General features: G+C 26.9%; 1 protein-coding gene across 1 annotated transcript; it reads right to left on the bottom strand.

Annotated features, from left to right (window-relative positions):
* Positions 1–250: 250 nt before the first annotated feature.
* LOC111632555 (SAP30-binding protein-like) lies at positions 251–19998 on the bottom strand. The gene is made up of 5 exons (XM_023377020.1): positions 19942–19998; positions 19803–19854; positions 17535–17593; positions 1428–1476; positions 251–876 (listed from the first exon to the last, which is right to left on the bottom strand). Exons 3-5 carry the CDS (start codon positions 17571–17573, stop codon positions 698–700), a joined length of 267 nt encoding a protein of 88 aa, XP_023232788.1. The 5' UTR covers positions 17574–17593; positions 19803–19854; positions 19942–19998; the 3' UTR covers positions 251–697.
* Between the last annotated feature and the right edge of the window lie 682 nt (positions 19999–20680).

Raw genomic sequence — 20680 nt, forward strand, 5'->3', positions numbered from 1 at the left:
ATTTATAATACATAAATATGAAAAAAATATTTTAAAACTAGTATTCTAAATAGAGGTAATTTTAATCATTAAATATAAGCTTTGTTTCTGATTTAAATATCAAAAAAATATAATCTTCAAATAATTAATAATTGTGTTAGCTGCAATCATTTTAAAATTATTTTATTAATAATAAAATTTTCATGTTTAAAATAAATAAAAACATTCACACCTTACGTCTATTATTTTTTTTTTAAAAATAAGATGACACACAAACATTTATTGAACTTATATTACAATATATTTTATGGATGATTTATTAGACTGCATGCAATTAAGCATAATATGAATATCACATGTTTATCTGGAGAAATGATGTTTGTAAACTGCTGAGTGAATTCATAAAATAACTAGTTTTAATAACAAATCCATCATAGATGAATTAAAGAAAATGCTCATAATGGTTGCAGTAATTATTGAATAATATGGATGAAGAGACTGAGCAAATATTAGATTGAAGTTTATGAAATGATTCTGCCATATTTTGGCATATATGTATATATATATATATATATATATATATTTAATTTATAAAACTGAAATTTAACTTGTGCTGTCTCATGAACAAATCATCACCTTGAAATCTCTTTTCATTGCCTGAGATAATTGTATAATTATAAAAGAACATCTTCCTTGGGAATATTCATTTTGCAATAACTCATCGTTTTACTTTTTTAGCAATGGTTCCGAAGGCTGAGATAACTGTAGGTTTAGTGCCAGTGGCAGTAGTAACTGGCAAAACACTTGCAGGATTGACAAGAGTGGCTGGCTTCAAACTTGTTGGAAGTACAGTAACCTGAGATGATCCAATATCCCATTTGCTTTTTCTCTTGTTATCTTTAATAAATATGTTAAAACAATAACATTTTAAACAGAATATCTGATAAAACATTAAAAACATACCAGTAATTTAATTACAGGTTATTGTTATTTACAGCAATAACTGTCATTATTATATATATAAAATATTAAACTATTAACAAGATTTAAAATGTGCAATATATAAAAATTTGCTTTATGAAAGAAAAAAAAAAATTTGATGAATAATTAACATTAAAATTTATAAATTCTTTTCAAAATTTAAAAATATGACGAGTAATTTCTTGCAGCAGGTGAATAATCCATTTCTGTCATAATTTCATTTCTAAAGAATTAAAAAGTACATTGGTCATTATGCATTTATTAATTTATTTTTAACCACAAGATGATATTCAATATACATCCTTGCTGATCTATCAGGAATCGTGTCATAATTTATATTGTAATGTGAAAATCAAATTTAAATTTTAAATAATGACAAAAGTGCTTATCACATCTTGTGGCTAAAAAAAAGTTCAATCAACTGGAAGTTGATTTGAAATCAAATTAATTTTTTTTGCATTTCTTACCCTTTGGTACATCAGCTGTTTTCTTCACAGTTCCTGAGATAAATTCAACCTAAAAAAAAATATATACCATTATTAAAATTTAACAAGTATCAAATTATATACATATTTTACAGATTATTATTATTAAAGATTAAATTTTAATGTCACAAAATGTAATAGAACAACAAATAATCCACAAAAGAAAATATAAAAAAATATTGTTATTTTTAAAAATTTACAAATGTGTGATATTAAAAATGTTCACAATAAATTGTAATTTCCAAATATTAACACACTATGTACAGCACAGACAGCCTGCCCAGAAATCTTTCTTTAAAACACCACAGAGGAAATATCTCATTTAACAAACAGTAAGTCACTTATAGCTTCCTGCTGCTTTTAATGGTTTGACAAGCTACTGCTTTATTAAAGAAATAATGTCTTGACAATTATAGTTTATTTTCTCCTACTAAACAGTAGTCTTATGATAAAAATGTTAACCGTTTTGCCTACATACTCTTTTTGGCCTCACATTAGAATGATGTAATGCCTATCAGACTTTTTATCTTTTAAGTTTGACATAATTTTATCATATGTAATAGGAAAATGTAGCTTTCCATTGAAATATAATTAGATTCAGGAAACGAATAGAGCTAGGAGATATTAAAGTTAACAATGTTCAGTTAATTAACAAGTTAGTTATAAAAATATACAGCTTTTTAAAATGTAAGCACAAATTTGATAAAATTAATTAATTTTGTTTACTAATGAATTATAAAAAACAATTGTGCTGTTGTTAATGGACTCCTAAGGTTCTCGAGTGCAAAAAAACAATTGTTTTCTATAAACGTTCAAAAAATTTTTGATTATTTGCCATAATAATTTTTATATGACTATTATGATCATGAACAAATTTCATCTATTCAGTGCTTTAAGAGAGATATTTAACAGTCTAACTGCAACAAAAACTGAGCAATGACATTTCAGAACAAGTGGAACACACTTCTATAAAACAAAAATAATGTAGAAAAGTACCAAAAAATCTCAGTAGCACTTTTGGCAATACAAGAAATCAACATTTTATTTGTATAAGATACTCAAAGCTATACAGAGATTATCATAAAGTATTCAGCAAATCACCAAACAGATAAATAACACCTTATCCTTGCCGAGAAATATATTTATTTCAAAAACAAAGATTGGAACAGAAGAGTTCCTTAGATGTGCATTTTCTAGACATCAGTATCAAGTTCAAAAAAGGCCATTTATCCACTAGCACTTTTATTAAACCATCCCACAGCCCATTGTATATTCCCTCCCAATCCAGGGATCCATATAAGTATAAAATTGCAGCTTTCCAAGCTTTAATAAGAAGGGCATTTTTGTATTGTGACAGAGTCCAAGACATGGCTAAAGAAAGAATAATGAATGTGGCCCAGACCCTGGGTTACCAAAAAAGCACAATTCTAAAAATGGTTAAGAAGTATGAGGCGAACATCAAGAAAAGATCATTTAAAAGTGTTCCCACTGGAGTCGTGAAATTTACCTATAATAGGGTTATGAAAGAGGATGCTGACAGAAAAGACTTGAGAATGACTATAAAGAGGGCCCCAAATTTATATAAAATCCTGAGAAATGATAAAGATTGTATAAAGTCAGAGGAGAAAGCAGAAGTTTATAGAATTCCTTATGAGAATATATGCAATTGGATATTAAAAAAGACTATATTGGAGTAACCACCAGGAGTTTGGGACTTAGACTAAAGAAACATAGTTATAATATCAGAAAGGAGTCTAATGCAACAATTTTGTCCCAAATGGCACAAGCACAAGGCTCTGTAGTCAAATGAAATGAGGCAGCCATCATCGAACCTTTATCGTCCCCATCTTTGGTGATGACTGCTGAAAATATTCAGATTTATAGGAGTAAACTACAGGAAGGATGTTTGAATGCGAGGGATGCCGAAAGTCTTCCCTCTGCGTGGAAGTTTATGGTTAAAAAATTTACTAAGAACTCTAACCAGTTAAAATAGTAACTTTATTAGAGGTGTTATGTTATTTGTTAGTTATTGTATTTCTTAATACTTCTATGTACTGTACATATTTTTTATTTTTATGTTATTCTGTTGGTTATTTAATTTTTAATTTGAATTTTGTATTCTATTAATGGAATGCTTTAGTTCTGATTTCGTTCTCAACATGAGGATGGCGCCTGTAAATCAGGCTGAAAATGTTTGTTTTTGAATTAAATATATTTCTCGGCAAGGATAAGGTGTTATTTATCTGCTACACAGAGACAGCAATACAGGGCATCCTGGTTAATGTGGTCCTCATTCTGAAGATCTAAAAGCCGAAGGAAATAATGAGTGTGTTCAATGGCTGATTGTAATTGATCCTCTGTGATAATTCTCATATGCAGTGTAATACTGTGGTACTCTCCTTCAAGGCAACCAAATTTGTAACACATCCTTGATAAACTATACTTTTTAAGTCCTCACAACCAAAAATCACATGAATTATGATTTGGAGGATAAGTTTTGGTACTAATTTTTTAATGAAAATATCACTATACTAGATTTGGTCACATTGAGACTTCTAAATCTCTCTGAATAGTTTGAATAGGTGTACTTTAATTATGATTGTCTGGTATATTAATATAATTAAAATGAAATGTTAAACGAACCAACACTTTATTTCTGTAGCATCAGTTCAACTAACGAATTAGCTGATATAATTAATTATTATTTACTTTTTTATCAATCACAAAACGTTTAGACTATAGCATATTATTATTCTACTGATATTTCAATAGATTGCTAGTGCATGATAATCTTAAAATTGAGTTTTGTCCTTCATGTTATACTAATATATTATTTTTTTTTTTAATAATTTAATCAAGTACTTTACTCAACACCTTCAGTGTTAACATTTAAGATAATTCAGTAATAAGACTTAACAAAACACTAGATGAATTATCAAATTTCATTTCACTCTAATGTATAATGTCTGAAGATGACTCTATTGTCTATTTATTGACTTTTTATATATTTGTCTAAAGTCTAAAAACTTTTTTCTACAGATATTTATATTCAATGTCTGATGCTGAAATTTTTTTTCAGATTTTAATAACTTAAAAAAATTATTTTATCCAATTTTTAGGTATTTAATTAATGCTAATTTTTATTTTCTATTATTGTGTGTTATTATTTCTATTAATGGTATGTGTATTGTTCTATTTTCTAAGAGAACAAAGATTTCTTATGTGGTAGTTACTGTTCATGCTTTTCTAACAATCTTTTTTAAGGTGATACTTATTATGTCTTGGAAATTGATTAATTCTTCTTATATTAGGTACTTCTGATATAGCTTTTCTTGAATAAATGACAAAATAAATAAAGATGTAAATGTAAAAATAAAATGCAGACTCATCTTTAAATATAAAAAATTGGAAGCAGCAGATAACGACAGAAATAGATAAAATGTTATTTGCACCACTGAAGCCTTTTATGTTATTATCTACAAGTTTATATTTATGTACAACTAACAAGATTGTATCATCAGTATATGTAATCCTAATTATAACCTGTATGGTTTTAATCATGTGAATCAGTGTTCTGGATGAAATAAATTCATAGTTGAATTAGTTTCTTTATTCTGAAATATGCATTTAATCTGTTGCATAATGACATAAAATAAAGATTACTGGAAGTGATATCACATTATCATTCATTTCACAGTATAACATTAAATTAACTTTTGAATTTTAACACTGGATTATAAAAATCCAGACAACTTGTTTATATACTTTTATTTGATTTGCTAATGTAATAGACACAAGGGCAATCTGCCAAGAAGTACATTCTGGGAGAATTTTCTACGGAAAACTAGTTCCTATTTAAGTGCTAGACACACGAAAAAAAATCTGAAAGACTCTATGCAGACACCCCATTAATCAAGTGCAAACCTGAAAAAAAAAAGTAAAACCAGATAGGTTTTATCTGATTGGTATTGATAGGACCAGACAATTTGAAATGTGGGCAAAGATCTATATCTTATGAAAATTGTAAAACTAAACTACTGATAAAAATGAAATTGTCCAATAACATACTTCAACAAATGATCTAGAAAAACAATGCAATACTCTGCTATTTGAGATAACCTAAACAATTATGAATGAATCTGAAATTATGTGATGCAAATATCACACATCTACAACCTTCAACACTATCGATCAAAATCATACAATACAAATTTATGAGATAATATTAAATGTCAACATCTAAATTTATATCATTATCAATCGTTTCAAGAATTAGCATAGATTATACTTTTAATGTTACCAGCAAATTTGGATAATTAATTTAATTGTAACTGTTCAATCAGAATTCTCAGTTGACAGAATATCAAGCTAGTTTCTCAAAGGTTAGTAATCCAACTTTTTACTGACAATCACCATTTTCCATCTTTGAAAATGTTCTGGATTCAAATCTAATTCCAAAAAGCAGTAAGCTAATATCTTACTACATTAGACATCAGGACATCCTAATATATTTTTGCAGCAACCATGCAAATAAAATATAATTCTTATACATTCATTATTCTAATTTAAATAATGTGAAAGAATTGATAAAAAAAAAGTTTCAAAACTGATGTTATTAGTAGTTAGTTACATTAAAAAACTACATACCATGCATACAATCATCCAGCAAATATGTATTTGAATTAAATACAAAACAATGCTTTTGGCCTCTNGCAGATCTTATATGATTTTACCATAGATCTTTGCTACATTCTTCAAAATTGTTTTTTTTTTGTGTGTTTTTTCTTCATTTCTACCATTATTATTCATGGAAGAGCCGAAACAATAGAAAGTATCTGCATGTTTAATTCCATTGAGATTGGGGATGTCGAAGATGCCATTGTAATGTTAATCACAATTCAATTTTTAATCTATTTATTAATAATTTTAAAAAAATTTACTTTCTGTTAATCTGGGTATCGTGTTTGTAAGGTCATTAGAGCATTCAAAAATAATAAAATCGTTGGTGTATCTTTAATATTACTCTACTTCCAATAGCAATATACAGACCACACGTAAGTTATTTATTATTAAGCATTTTTTACATATATTCTGCATAAATATTGAATATAATGATGCGCCTAGCTGCCTGTCATATGGTCAACGCCTGCATTTTAATAATTCGCATTGTTTTACATATTAAAAACCATGACTTTTATATGTGTTTTTGAAAACAATAAGAATCATATCTATATTTCATAAATTAGAACTTTACGAAACTAAATTTAGGAAAATTTTTTTAGTCTTTTCCTCTTTAATAAAGGAAAAATATTTAAAAATTAATTCCAGAATAAACAATTCATCTTAAAAAGGATTCCAAAACATTTTTAAACACACAGGTATTTGAAAAAATACTTTTAAAAAAAGATTTCTGGAAATTCTACACCCGTTTATCCCTTTTCCTCTCTCCTCTTACGCGTCCGAATAGAACCGATTGTTAAACATTTACAACACACCACTGGGGGTATTGGTGCTATTAAATTTCGGTGTTAAAGACCGAGCGTCATATCTCGATTATCCGTTGCTGGCATTTACAAATTAAAAAACAAAAACTCATCTCTACCCTCAAAATTAAACCTCTTGCCTTTTTAAAAATAATTAATAATATAAAAGTTATTTTTTAATAACATCTCTTAACAGAACGTCACACACGACTTTGTTCGTGTCTTAGTGTTTCGGGACTTTTAAAATTATTCAGTTTGTTAGTTATATAAATATACCCGAACTCTTATTACGTTTTTCCTGTTCTAGTTACCACCATGGATAGTATTTCAGAGGAGGAAAAAGTAAGTTTATAATTGTTTTCTTATCTATTAGCAACAAAGCGCTAGAGTAATGACGCATATTTCTGATGGCACCTGTTTTCGCGAGAAACATCTATTGGAGCTGAAATTACGAAATGTCAACAGTTGGTCGTAAGATTGATGTCGTTAGAAGTGAAAGTATAACAAGGAATCGATAAAATTCGTAACATAAAGCCCGTTCGAGTCCAAATATCATATGATGGAAGCATGGTCCAGTGCACATTGAAAGCGCTATAGCAGCAAATTTATTTTTGCCAACGTTATTCAGAAAACCATAACTTTAGTACACATCAACGTTTATAATCTAGTCCATATAAATGAGATTTAATATGACCGCACATTAAAATCAGACGGTCATAAATAATTTTAACATTTCAAATTAACCAACTTCATAAATATTTTACAGGATCCAATTTAAATTATTTGTACTAAGCAATCTAACCTATTTAAAATAAATGAACTAGTATATATATATAATTCGTTAAATAACTAAAATATTAAAATTACTTTATCAATTTTTCTTCGGCGAATATTTTGAATGTCTACTTTTGTATTTGTCTTCGAAGATAAATAATGATTAATGATGTGGAAGAGTATAATGGTAGCGCATAAAAACTGAATTATAGTCATTAATCTTCTATTTTAGGTAGAAAATACCAGCAATCTTATAGATATTTTGTGGTGTAAACAAGTAGCAGATAGAAGTAACTCTACTCCCTCTTTTATCATATGCTGTATCTAAAACATGGTGAGAAACTTGTAAAATTTAAGATGAATTTATTTATTTATTTTTAAACAATACTTTATGAATAAATTATAGTTATTTTGCAGATAAACTAAATCATAAATTTGTTTTCCTTCTTGTATGCATAATATACTAAAATAATACATATTTTCATTAATGCAGTATAACTGGATACATTATCATGATGAATAATTTCATTATTTAGTTCCTATAATTTTTATCTTTAAATTATTCAAAAAATTAAAATTTTCCATATTACTTCCATTTATTATTAATCTTCTTAGTTATTCACTGGCTTAAAATTTTGTTTTATTGGGTAAACTACACAAAAAATTACAATATTAGATGATAGATTATATATAAATTATATGAGGCTATATCCTTATATATGTATTTGGAGGCAATTAAAATTCACAAAATTTCTATGAGACTAATGAGTTTAATTTCTGGCTTTCAAGTGTTGAAACTTATCAAATTCTTATGATATAATTAGAAAATATCATAAGTTTCAATGCATTTGTTGCAAGAAAACAATTCTTATTTAAAGTTTGTTGTAGGATGTGAAATGTGCGCACACTTAATTATACAAATACAAAGTCATATTAACATTCTTCAAATTGTTTTTTTTTTTTGTGTGTTTTTTCTTCATTTCTACCATTATTATTCATGGAAGAGCCGAAACAATAGAAAGTATCTGCATGTTTAATTCCATTGAGATTGGGGATGTCGAAGATGCCATTGTAATGTTAATCACAATTCAATTTTTAATCTATTTATTAATAATTTTAAAAAAATTTACTTTCTGTTAATCTGGGTATCGTGTTTGTAAGGTCATTAGAGCATTCAAAAATAATAAAATCGTTGGTGTATCTTTAATAATACTCTACTTCCAATAGCAATATACAGACCACACGTAAGTTATTTATTATTAAGCATTTTTTACATATATTCTGCATAAATATTGAATATAATGATGCGCCTAGCTGCCTGTCATATGGTCAACGCCTGCATTTTAATAATTCGCATTGTTTTACATATTAAAAACCATGACTTTTATATGTGTTTTTGAAAACAATAAGAATCATATCTATATTTCATAAATTAGAACTTTACGAAACTAAATTTAGGAAAATTTTTTTAGTCTTTTCCTCTTTAATAAAGGAAAAATATTTAAAAATTAATTCCAGAATAAACAATTCATCTTAAAAAGGATTCCAAAACATTTTTAAACACACAGGTATTTGAAAAAATACTTTTAAAAAAAGATTTCTGGAAATTCTACACCCGTTTATCCCTTTTCCTCTCTCCTCTTACGCGTCCGAATAGAACCGATTGTTAAACATTTACAACACACCACTGGGGGTATTGGTGCTATTAAATTTCGGTGTTAAAGACCGAGCGTCATATCTCGATTATCCGTTGCTGGCATTTACAAATTAAAAAACAAAAACTCATCTCTACCCTCAAAATTAAACCTCTTGCCTTTTTAAAAATAATTAATAATATAAAAGTTATTTTTTAATAACATCTCTTAACAGAACGTCACACACGACTTTGTTCGTGTCTTAGTGTTTCGGGACTTTTAAAATTATTCAGTTTGTTAGTTATATAAATATACCCGAACTCTTATTACGTTTTTCCTGTTCTAGTTACCACCATGGATAGTATTTCAGAGGAGGAAAAAGTAAGTTTATAATTGTTTTCTTATCTATTAGCAACAAAGCGCTAGAGTAATGACGCATATTTCTGATGGCACCTGTTTTCGCGAGAAACATCTATTGGAGCTGAAATTACGAAATGTCAACAGTTGGTCGTAAGATTGATGTCGTTAGAAGTGAAAGTATAACAAGGAATCGATAAAATTCGTAACATAAAGCCCGTTCGAGTCCAAATATCATATGATGGAAGCATGGTCCAGTGCACATTGAAAGCGCTATAGCAGCAAATTTATTTTTGCCAACGTTATTCAGAAAACCATAACTTTAGTACACATCAACGTTTATAATCTAGTCCATATAAATGAGATTTAATATGACCGCACATTAAAATCAGACGGTCATAAATAATTTTAACATTTCAAATTAACCAACTTCATAAATATTTTACAGGATCCAATTTAAATTATTTGTACTAAGCAATCTAACCTATTTAAAATAAATGAACTAGTATATATATAATTCGTTAAATAACTAAAATATTAAAATTACTTTATCAATTTTTCTTCGGCGAATATTTTGAATGTCTACTTTTGTATTTGTCTTCGAAGATAAATAATGATTAATGATGTGGAAGAGTATAATGGTAGCGCATAAAAACTGAATTATAGTCATTAATCTTCTATTTTAGGTAGAAAATACCAGCAATCTTATAGATATTTTGTGGTGTAAACAAGTAGCAGATAGAAGTAACTCTACTCCCTCTTTTATCATATGCTGTATCTAAAACATGGTGAGAAACTTGTAAAATTTAAGATGAATTTATTTATTTATTTTTAAACAATACTTTATGAATAAATTATAGTTATTTTGCAGATAAACTAAATCATAAATTTGTTTTCCTTCTTGTATGCATAATATACTAAAATAATACATATTTTCATTAATGCAGTATAACTGGATACATTATCATGATGAATAATTTCATTATTTAGTTCCTATAATTTTTATCTTTAAATTATTCAAAAAATTAAAATTTTCCATATTACTTCCATTTATTATTAATCTTCTTAGTTATTCACTGGCTTAAAATTTTGTTTTATTGGGTAAACTACACAAAAAATTACAATATTAGATGATAGATTATATATAAATTATATGAGGCTATATCCTTATATATGTATTTGGAGGCAATTAAAATTCACAAAATTTCTATGAGACTAATGAGTTTAATTTCTGGCTTTCAAGTGTTGAAACTTATCAAATTCTTATGATATAATTAGAAAATATCATAAGTTTCAATGCATTTGTTGCAAGAAAACAATTCTTATTTAAAGTTTGTTGTAGGATGTGAAATGTGCGCACACTTAATTATACAAATACAAAGTCATATTATTATTAATTAATAATAAAGAAAAAGTATAATATTTACTAAGCAAAGAATAAATAATAAGAATCTAGACAGAACACAATAAATGATACATTGTCTGCATCCTGTCTGTATTTATGTAAAAATAAAAAGTATACTTTGTTTGACACATTGTATCTATTTATATCTCTATAAATAAAATATCATTTTTTATTATTTCTACTCTAAATGTATTTGAATGGGAAAAAAATAGGAAACTTCTTTCATATATAAACTGCATGAAATGTTATCAGGTATTTCAGTATCAGAAATTATTAACTTAACCTATGCAATTATTATTGCTATAGAAAACTCTATTATTGTTCATTAAACAAATGATTTTATAATATTGCATTTAAAAAAAAAAAAATTGATTGATAGATTAATATTTCTTATTAATTTTACATGAAAATTTACTTGCATATTTATGTGTAGATCAGTCTGAAAGAATAATACTCTGTACATAATATCATTCTGAAGAATGCAATGTAAAATATTCAAAATAATATTCTGTTTAAAATTTTTGTAAATAATAGCTGCATTTCTATAATTTTGGTAATTTTAAAATCATCATTAAACATTATACTTGTAATAATGTATTAAAATAAATCTCTCTCTTAACTCAAAATAAAACTATATATATCCATGAATAAATTCTATTAAGTAGAGCTTAGCACATGAAATTGAAACAAAAGACACTGACCGAATATATACAAATCTTATTTTCAAAATCTGAATTTAGACATTTGTCCCTATCTATCATCAATCTAACTGACAATGGCCCATTTTATAGAAGAATAAAATAGCCGATTTTACATTCAGTTATGCACCACATTTGAAACCTGTGTCCATTGAAAATGATTCCTTCTAAGAGAGACATTGTTTCAAAAGTCTAAAGATGTCATAAATGCAATGAGATATATCAAAGATATATAATGGATATGTCAAAGAATTCTCTTTGTGTGTTAATAAAATGCATTACTTGTGAATTTAATAATGCCAAAAATATATATTTCTGCAAACAAAAATTCAATTCTATTAGACTTATAATTAAAAAAATATATACAGAGTATGAAAATTTAGTAAGAATTTACATTAAAAATTATTATTATTATTATTAAAAATAATAATTTATTCTGTACGGATAGAATTGTTATGTTATGAAAAGAGTTTCTGAAATATTCTTTGAAGGAATAAACAGTATATTATGAATTAATAATGAATATTATGTATATTAGTGAATTAAGTTAATTTCCACAGATTTTTTTATAATTTGGTTAGTTTCATTTAAGACAAGTTTAAATGAAAGAAATTCATAACTTTGACTATTCTTATAGTTCAATAATACCCACCAGTTGTAAGCAACCTGCGAGGTCCTAATATGTAGTCTCGGGATTTTGGCAACATAATTTTTTATTTTCTGTCCATTATGCAACCTTATTTAAGCTGATATTTATGAAAAACATTCAAACTAAACTTATTTGTGAAAAGATAAGAATAAACTACATTATTTTAACACCTAGTGAACTGGCAGTTATGAGGTATGATAGTACTTAAAGCCGGTAATTCAGTAAGANAATTTGGATAATTAATTTAATTGTAACTGTTCAATCAGAATTCTCAGTTGACAGAATATCAAGCTAGTTTCTCAAAGGTTAGTAATCCAACTTTTTACTGACAATCACCATTTTCCATCTTTGAAAATGTTCTGGATTCAAATCTAATTCCAAAAAGCAGTAAGCTAATATCTTACTACATTAGACATCAGGACATCCTAATATATTTTTGCAGCAACCATGCAAATAAAATATAATTCTTATACATTCATTATTCTAATTTAAATAATGTGAAAGAATTGATAAAAAAAAAGTTTCAAAACTGATGTTATTAGTAGTTAGTTACATTAAAAAACTACATACCATGCATACAATCATCCAGCAAATATGTATTTGAATTAAATACAAAACAATGCTTTTGGCCTCTTTTAAGAGCCTGTATCAAGTGTCAAACTTTACAGAACGTTCTCTAAAGCTTGACAATTTATTTGGAAAAACCTATCAATTTATATTCGTTAAAATTATTAAATTATTATTAAAAACAGTAAATTAAACAGAATGTGCTCAGCAAATAATTAGCTTATCACAACACACCTTTCTTGTTGCCGAGATAATTTTATTGAAAACTAACATTTTTGGCCTACTCTATAGGCCATCCTCAGGCATAACAAGAGAATTGGAAGTTACGTTTCATCAATTGTAGTTAAACAATTTATTTCAATGTTTATTTAAAGTATTATTAGTGGATTTATTTTTATTTCTATTACTATATCTGACTTTGTTTTTTATTGTATACTTGTATTTGTATATATTATTTTTTCAGTTATTTTCTTATTTTTCTGTTGTCAATTTTTTGAATTTAAATATATTCTGTTTCTATTTAATGGAATGCCAATGTTCCAATTCTCTTGTTAAGCCTGAGGATGGCCAATAGAGAAGGCTGAAAACATTAGCTTTCAATAAAACTATCTCGGCAACAAGAAAGGTGTGTTGCAATAAGCTAAATTAAAAGCTACAAATATTTTGAAAATATTCTTTTGTTTTTTTGTGATGAAATGTTATCTATTTAAACAATATAGGATTCTCTCCTAGCTGTTTTAACTAGTCAATAAATATTTCCTATGACTAGTTAAAAATATTTTTCACTTTAGTAGTTTAATTTGTTACTTTTTACAGTTAAATAACTGAACAATATCAAGAAAGAAATACAAAAAAAAATTTATTCCGAAATAAAATAAATTAAAAAATTGAAATTATTTTTAATGCAATTTTTAATGATATTTTAATTTAAATAAATATAACTTTTAATGTTGAATCTGAAACTGTGATTATTTTTCTCTATAATGATCTTATATTTCATGTAACTCCTATCACAAAAAAATGTGTGATCATATGAATATTGTACACCTTAGAGTTAAGTGATATATTACTGAACTCAATTTACCATATAGATCAATTCTATACCAAATTTATTGCTCTATATAGTAAGGTAAAAATTTTAAACTGAAATCATGTGACTTTCAGTCCAGACTGGAAGTTCATATATAGTTAATTGGGGTCTCTGGACCTAAGTTTTAAATGTCTGGTTTCATCTATCTAACTCCATTCTAAAGATTAATGAAGGACAAATGGATAGATAGATAGATGGGTGACAGTGGAAATGTATACATCTGCAATTTGAAAAATGTAGCCAAATAATGTTTTGTTAGTTATATTGTCAAAAATAAAGTTTGTTCTAGTACAAAATTTTTCAATTGCATTCAAAATTATCACCTTATCAAGATGTATAAATAAATAGATGAAAATTGGCATTATGAAAAACATAATTTTATTTATTTTCAATAATTATTAGAAATGAGAGAGAGACCAAACAAGCAGTGAATATAAGATGTGTGTATATTACAGGCGGCCCTCAACTTTTGCACATAATTGATTCCTGAAAGAATGTGCAAATGTTGAATGTTTGAAAGTAGAGGAATGTAAAAAATATGCACCAAAAATTGTGTTTTAAAGTATTTATTTATCAATATGTATACATAATGAAGTTAACAAGGTGTGTTTTAAGTGCTTTCAGATGTTTTCTTTATAAACTTGTCAAGAGTTAGTTGAATACCATCCTTTTTTTTCTTTTCTTGATAAAGATTTCTATAACATGCTGTGTCTTTCTCAATAGCCCTATGTACTTGAGATATACATTCTCCATTGGGATCACATTCTTTCATGATAGTCAAAAATTTGTCAAGATGCATGAAGGCTTCATTCATACTTTTAACTGTCAGTCTTGACATTTTTATTAGCTTCTTCTTCCTCACTTTCATTGTGTATTTCATTGTTGCTCAATTAAGTATTCATTTGACGAAGGTACTGAGTGAGATTCAATCAACTCATTAACATCTTCATTGTTCACATCGAAGTTTAGTTCATTCATTAGGCTAACTATTTCATCTGTAATAGTTTCCGATGTTCAAAATTTATAAAATCACTCATCATTTGTAGGCATAACTGTTTCCAGGAACCTTTTATTGTTGATTCTTTTATTTCAGCCCATGAGTCTCCAATATTGTTTATTGCATTCCATATATTATAGTTCTTCCAAATCTGTTAATGTTGGCCCATCTTCCTTGTCAGTTGCTTTGATTGCCTTATTCATTATTGTCCTCATATAATATCGTTTAAACGTAGCTATCACTGTTTGGTCCATGGGCTGTATGAGGCAGATAGTATTGGGAGGAAGAAAAACAACATAGATTTCCGGGTATAAATTCTGCAGAGATTTTGGGTGTCCTGGAGCATTGTCTAAGATTAATAATGTTTTAAATTGTAAATTATTATTTTTACAATATTGCTTAACTGTCAGCATGAAATGAAAAATGAACCAATCTTTAAATATTAATGCAGTAACCCAGACATTTTTATTTGATTTCCTAATGACTGGAAGCAATTCTTTATCTTTCCTTTTCAATGCTCTGGAATTTTCCGCATGGTAAACTAAAGTGGCTTCAATTTTAAATCACCAGCTAAGTTTCCACCAAGAAGCNCTTTCATTGTGTATTTCATTGTTGCTCAATTAAGTATTCATTTGACGAAGGTACTGAGTGAGATTCAATCAACTCATTAACATCTTCATTGTTCACATCGAAGTTTAGTTCATTCATTAGGCTAACTATTTCATCTGTAATAGTTTCCGATGTTCAAAATTTATAAAATCACTCATCATTTGTAGGCATAACTGTTTCCAGGAACCTTTTATTGTTGATTCTTTTATTTCAGCCCATGAGTCTCCAATATTGTTTATTGCATTCCATATATTATAGTTCTTCCAAATCTGTTAATGTTGGCCCATCTTCCTTGTCAGTTGCTTTGATTGCCTTATTCATTATTGTCCTCATATAATATCGTTTAAACGTAGCTATCACTGTTTGGTCCATGGGCTGTATGAGGCAGATAGTATTGGGAGGAAGAAAAACAACATAGATTTCCGGGTATAAATTCTGCAGAGATTTTGGGTGTCCTGGAGCATTGTCTAAGATTAATAATGTTTTAAATTGTAAATTATTATTTTTACAATATTGCTTAACTGTCAGCATGAAATGAAAAATGAACCAATCTTTAAATATTAATGCAGTAACCCAGACATTTTTATTTGATTTCCTAATGACTGGAAGCAATTCTTTATCTTTCCTTTTCAATGCTCTGGAATTTTCCGCATGGTAAACTAAAGTGGCTTCAATTTTAAATCACCAGCTAAGTGTCCACCAAGAAGCAATGTCAATCAGTTTTTGGAAGGTTTATGTCCAGGGGCAATTGATTCTTCCTTTGATAAAAATGTATGATTAGGCATTTTTTTCCAAAATAAACCCATCTCATCTACATTGAATATTTGGCTAGGAGAATATTCTCCATCTAAAATAATTTTAGACAATGAGGAAATAAATTCTTTCGCAGCATCTTTATCTGCATCAGCCGATTCTCCAGTGAATTTAATATTATGTAAAGAATATCTCATTTTAAATTTGTCAAACCAACCATTACTTGCTTGAAACAGTGTTAGAATCTTCATTTAATCTAGTCTTCCAACCTTCATGCAAACTAAGAACCTTAGCTTGAATAATTGAAAAACTCAGAGGGACATTATTTTGATGTTGATCATCAATCCATGATGAAAAGATCTTTCCATTTCATCCATCACTATGCCTTGTCTTTTGGAAACAATCTTTGAAGATATATTTCTACAATTTTGAACATATTTCTTAATTTTACTCTTATTTTTCAAAACTGAACATACTGTAGATCTGTTTACATCATACAAACGTCCAATTTAAGCAAAGATTCACCATTTTCAGAACATTTAATTATTTCCATCTTCGTCTCAATCATATGAAGTTTATGAGTCCTTAATTTCTTTTTGTTTGTATCAACACTGCAGTTTCTCCATTTCTCACTCATGTTTATCAATTTATAAGGACAAAATATTTAAACATAAACAACTAAATTGATAAAACACACAACACGATGATGCATGCTCTAATGTAAGACTGAAACTGTTTTGAACTCTTGCTTGGAAAAATACAGTAGTGATTATGATTCTGAGAAGTCCATTATTGTAGGAAGTAATGTGTATCCAAGAATGTAGAATGAACTACCGCACTTTGTGGTGTATGAGCATTCTGTATGGAAGCAAATTTTTTCATTATCGACAAAAATATTTAAAAAGTTGAATTTTTAAAAATGTGTGAAAAGCAAATTGTGTAAAAGTAGAATGTGCGAAAGTCGAGAGCCGTCTGTATATACATAAAATAAATTTTAATCACAACTTTAATAATCTAGTGTAAAAAGATATTATATAAGTTTTAAAAGTTTATTAAAGAAAAATAAAGTTAACCTTTGTTCTTTCTTTTTTCTCTTTTTCCCTTTTTTCCATTTCTTCTTTCTGACGCTTCGCTATAAAATAATAAATAAATACAAATTTAATAGAAAGTTTTTAAAACAATTCTTTAATATTTCAATGGAAAATATTCTAGAAAAATTAAACATACATTCATTTACTATAAACTAATTTCCTTCATATTTAGAAGTATTTAATTTTAAATTTCTTTACATATGTGAAATCAAGTGCTGTGTATGATAACATTTTGTAGACATATATTTTTGAATGCTGTTTTCAATAGTTTTTCTTCGTGTGTTGTTGATATAAAAGAAAAATGAAATTCCATTTTTACATCAACATTTGATTTTTCCACTTGGAAAGTTTAGGATAACTTATTGATCTCTTCAATTTTATTACTTATTCTTCATAGTAAATAAGATATTTAGATTTAATATATGCTGTATTGTGTTGTCATTGTTCTGCAAATGTATTTTATTTATCAAATATTTAATCACAACAGCTAAAATTTCAATATTTGTGTAACATTTTACTATGCATTGAAAATTTAAGGTTGATAGATGCAGCTACTTTCAATTTATACTGAAAAAGTTAAAAGGATACAATATTTATATTGTTTTTCTATCCTCAACTTAAAATATTAAGCTTCATAGTTAGAGTTTTCTGAAATTGCTTATTAATTTTTACAAACTTTTATATGTTAAAAATACATAAAAATTAGTAATATCTTTTAATATCAATCATTTTTCATTGTGTTTGATTTACTGACAGAATGTTTATTTATGTTATATTTTCTTATCTATCATATAGAACTTTTTAAGTGAAAAACTAATCATGTTCATATTTATTATATTTATATCAAAATACAGTAGAGTCATGTTGGGGGATTCATTACGCATTATAGGAAATCGCATTATCACACGATTTATGAAAGTTTAAACCTCGGCCTATAAGTTGAAAAAAGTATGCCTCTGATTGGCAAAATTCGAGGGTGTTGCTTGCTTTATTTGCGTGTTGTACGGGACTCTACTGTACCTAATTTATCCCAAAAACATTAAAAATATAAATTAACATGACACCTCATTTTCCTAATAACAATGTTAACAACATATAATACATAACTCTTTGTTTTATAAATAAAATGGTATTAAAAGTTTAAGATCAATATTCAAATAAAATCATTCTAAACGAGCAATCATTTATTGTGAAATTGTCATATTGATGCCAGGCTGCAATTTTTAATCATATTTTTAATTTGTTTAATTTAAAATATATGCTCTCCATCTCAAATTAATATTGTAGTGTCTTGTCCTGTACATCAATATTTTCCTTTAACAATAGAGTCATGCCTGTCTTCTATTAACTGCTTACAGGAAAAAAGCTTTAAATTGAAATAATGTGACTTCTAGTTTGCATCAAAAATTCGTATATAGTTAATTGGGCCTCCTGCCACAAAGGTTTCCATATCTGGTCTTTCATCTATCTATCTCCATTCTTGAGATTAAAGAAAGACAAACATACAGATGAAAAACAGTGTAAATTTATAGATCTACAATTTTTCGAACTGCTGCCCAATGAGAATGTATGGAATAAACTTTTCATTTGCATACAGTCCCAATATCAACAAAACTAAGTATATATACAATAAAATATATCCAATGCAATTGACAAATCAATGAAAAAAAAAAAACAGAATAATTAATGCTCTATGTATTTTATGCATTATTTCAAGAATCAAATTAATCAATAAAAGTATATATTTTAAAATTTATTACAGATTAATTCAGATTATTCTTATTTGTAACAATTTCAAGTTAACAAATTTGTTTGAAAATGAAAAAATATTAAATATAGCTAATACATTTTAGAATAAAGTAATAGAATAAATATAATTAAAATTAAAAACATTATATTCAATACTTATTCTATGTATAACATTTTAAACAGTTTTTGCTCTGTGGAACTAAAAGGCCTTTTCAGAAAGCCCATTATATTTTCAACCAGGCCCACAATGGGACAGTCAGGTTATGGGGAAAGGAGCTTGACATATCTTGAAAATTTCCCTGATTTTTCAAGATATGTCAAGCTCCTTTTCCTGATTGACCCCTTGAAAAATTCCTGAGATTTTTTGACTCATCCTGATTCAATCCTGGGTATCCCAAAGTGGTAGGTTGCGCCTTAACCACACAGCTTAACCACATTCCATCCATCAAAGAATACTCACAATAAAAAAAAAAACTAAAGAATAAATAAAGTTACCATTACCTAGTTGATCATAAAACGATTCAGGACCCCAATTATGTTGATTATAAATTTCCTGAAATGATTTACATATTTATTACTGTATGTATATTATAAAAATAATTCATTTTACAAAAATTCATATAATTATTAAATAACTTACAGGGGGATAATTTGTCCCCAATTCATCGATACCACAATAATTTATTAATTTTTCATAAATGCTGTAATAAAAATTAACTGTAAATGTACTGAATACTTTATATTTTTATATTATTATTAAATAAATTTTTACAATTGTAATACCTTATAATCAACAAAATATATTCTTAGAAATACAAACATTCTTGACTATTAAATATTTATTAAAGAATCACTTTCAGATACACTTTAACTATCATAACTAACTCTAACTTTAAAACATTACATAATAAAAAACTGAAATTCATATACTTTAGAATTTTAATTTTAAATTAATTATAATTCAATGTCACAAAATTAACAATAAAAGTAAAATTTCTGTGTATATATTGTCTACTTGGACTTTGTTTATTAATAGGACTTTTGACTAAGATCTCCTCTCTTTGCTAATCAGAAACTTCACCAGTATGATAAGTCCTATTAATACACAAAGTCCAAGTAGACAATACATACACAGAAATGTAAAAAGTAAGGACAGAAGTAAAAAGAATAAAAGTAAAATGTTTTCAAATGCAATTTTGAAATTAAAGTATTAATTTATTATTATTATTTATTCACTATAAACTAAAACCGATTTTATAGTAATTATGACATAACTTTGAAATGCTGTTATAATATTTTCATCAAAAAAATTTAAAATGTATTACATTGAAAAAAATCCATTAATACAGTAAAATAATTTAAACAGTTTTTTTGTAACT

Source organism: Centruroides sculpturatus, unplaced genomic scaffold (assembly GCF_000671375.1).
Source record: "Centruroides sculpturatus isolate CEXI.00-Female unplaced genomic scaffold, Cexi_2.0 scaffold125, whole genome shotgun sequence".
Taxonomy (NCBI): Eukaryota; Metazoa; Arthropoda; class Arachnida; order Scorpiones; family Buthidae; genus Centruroides; species Centruroides sculpturatus.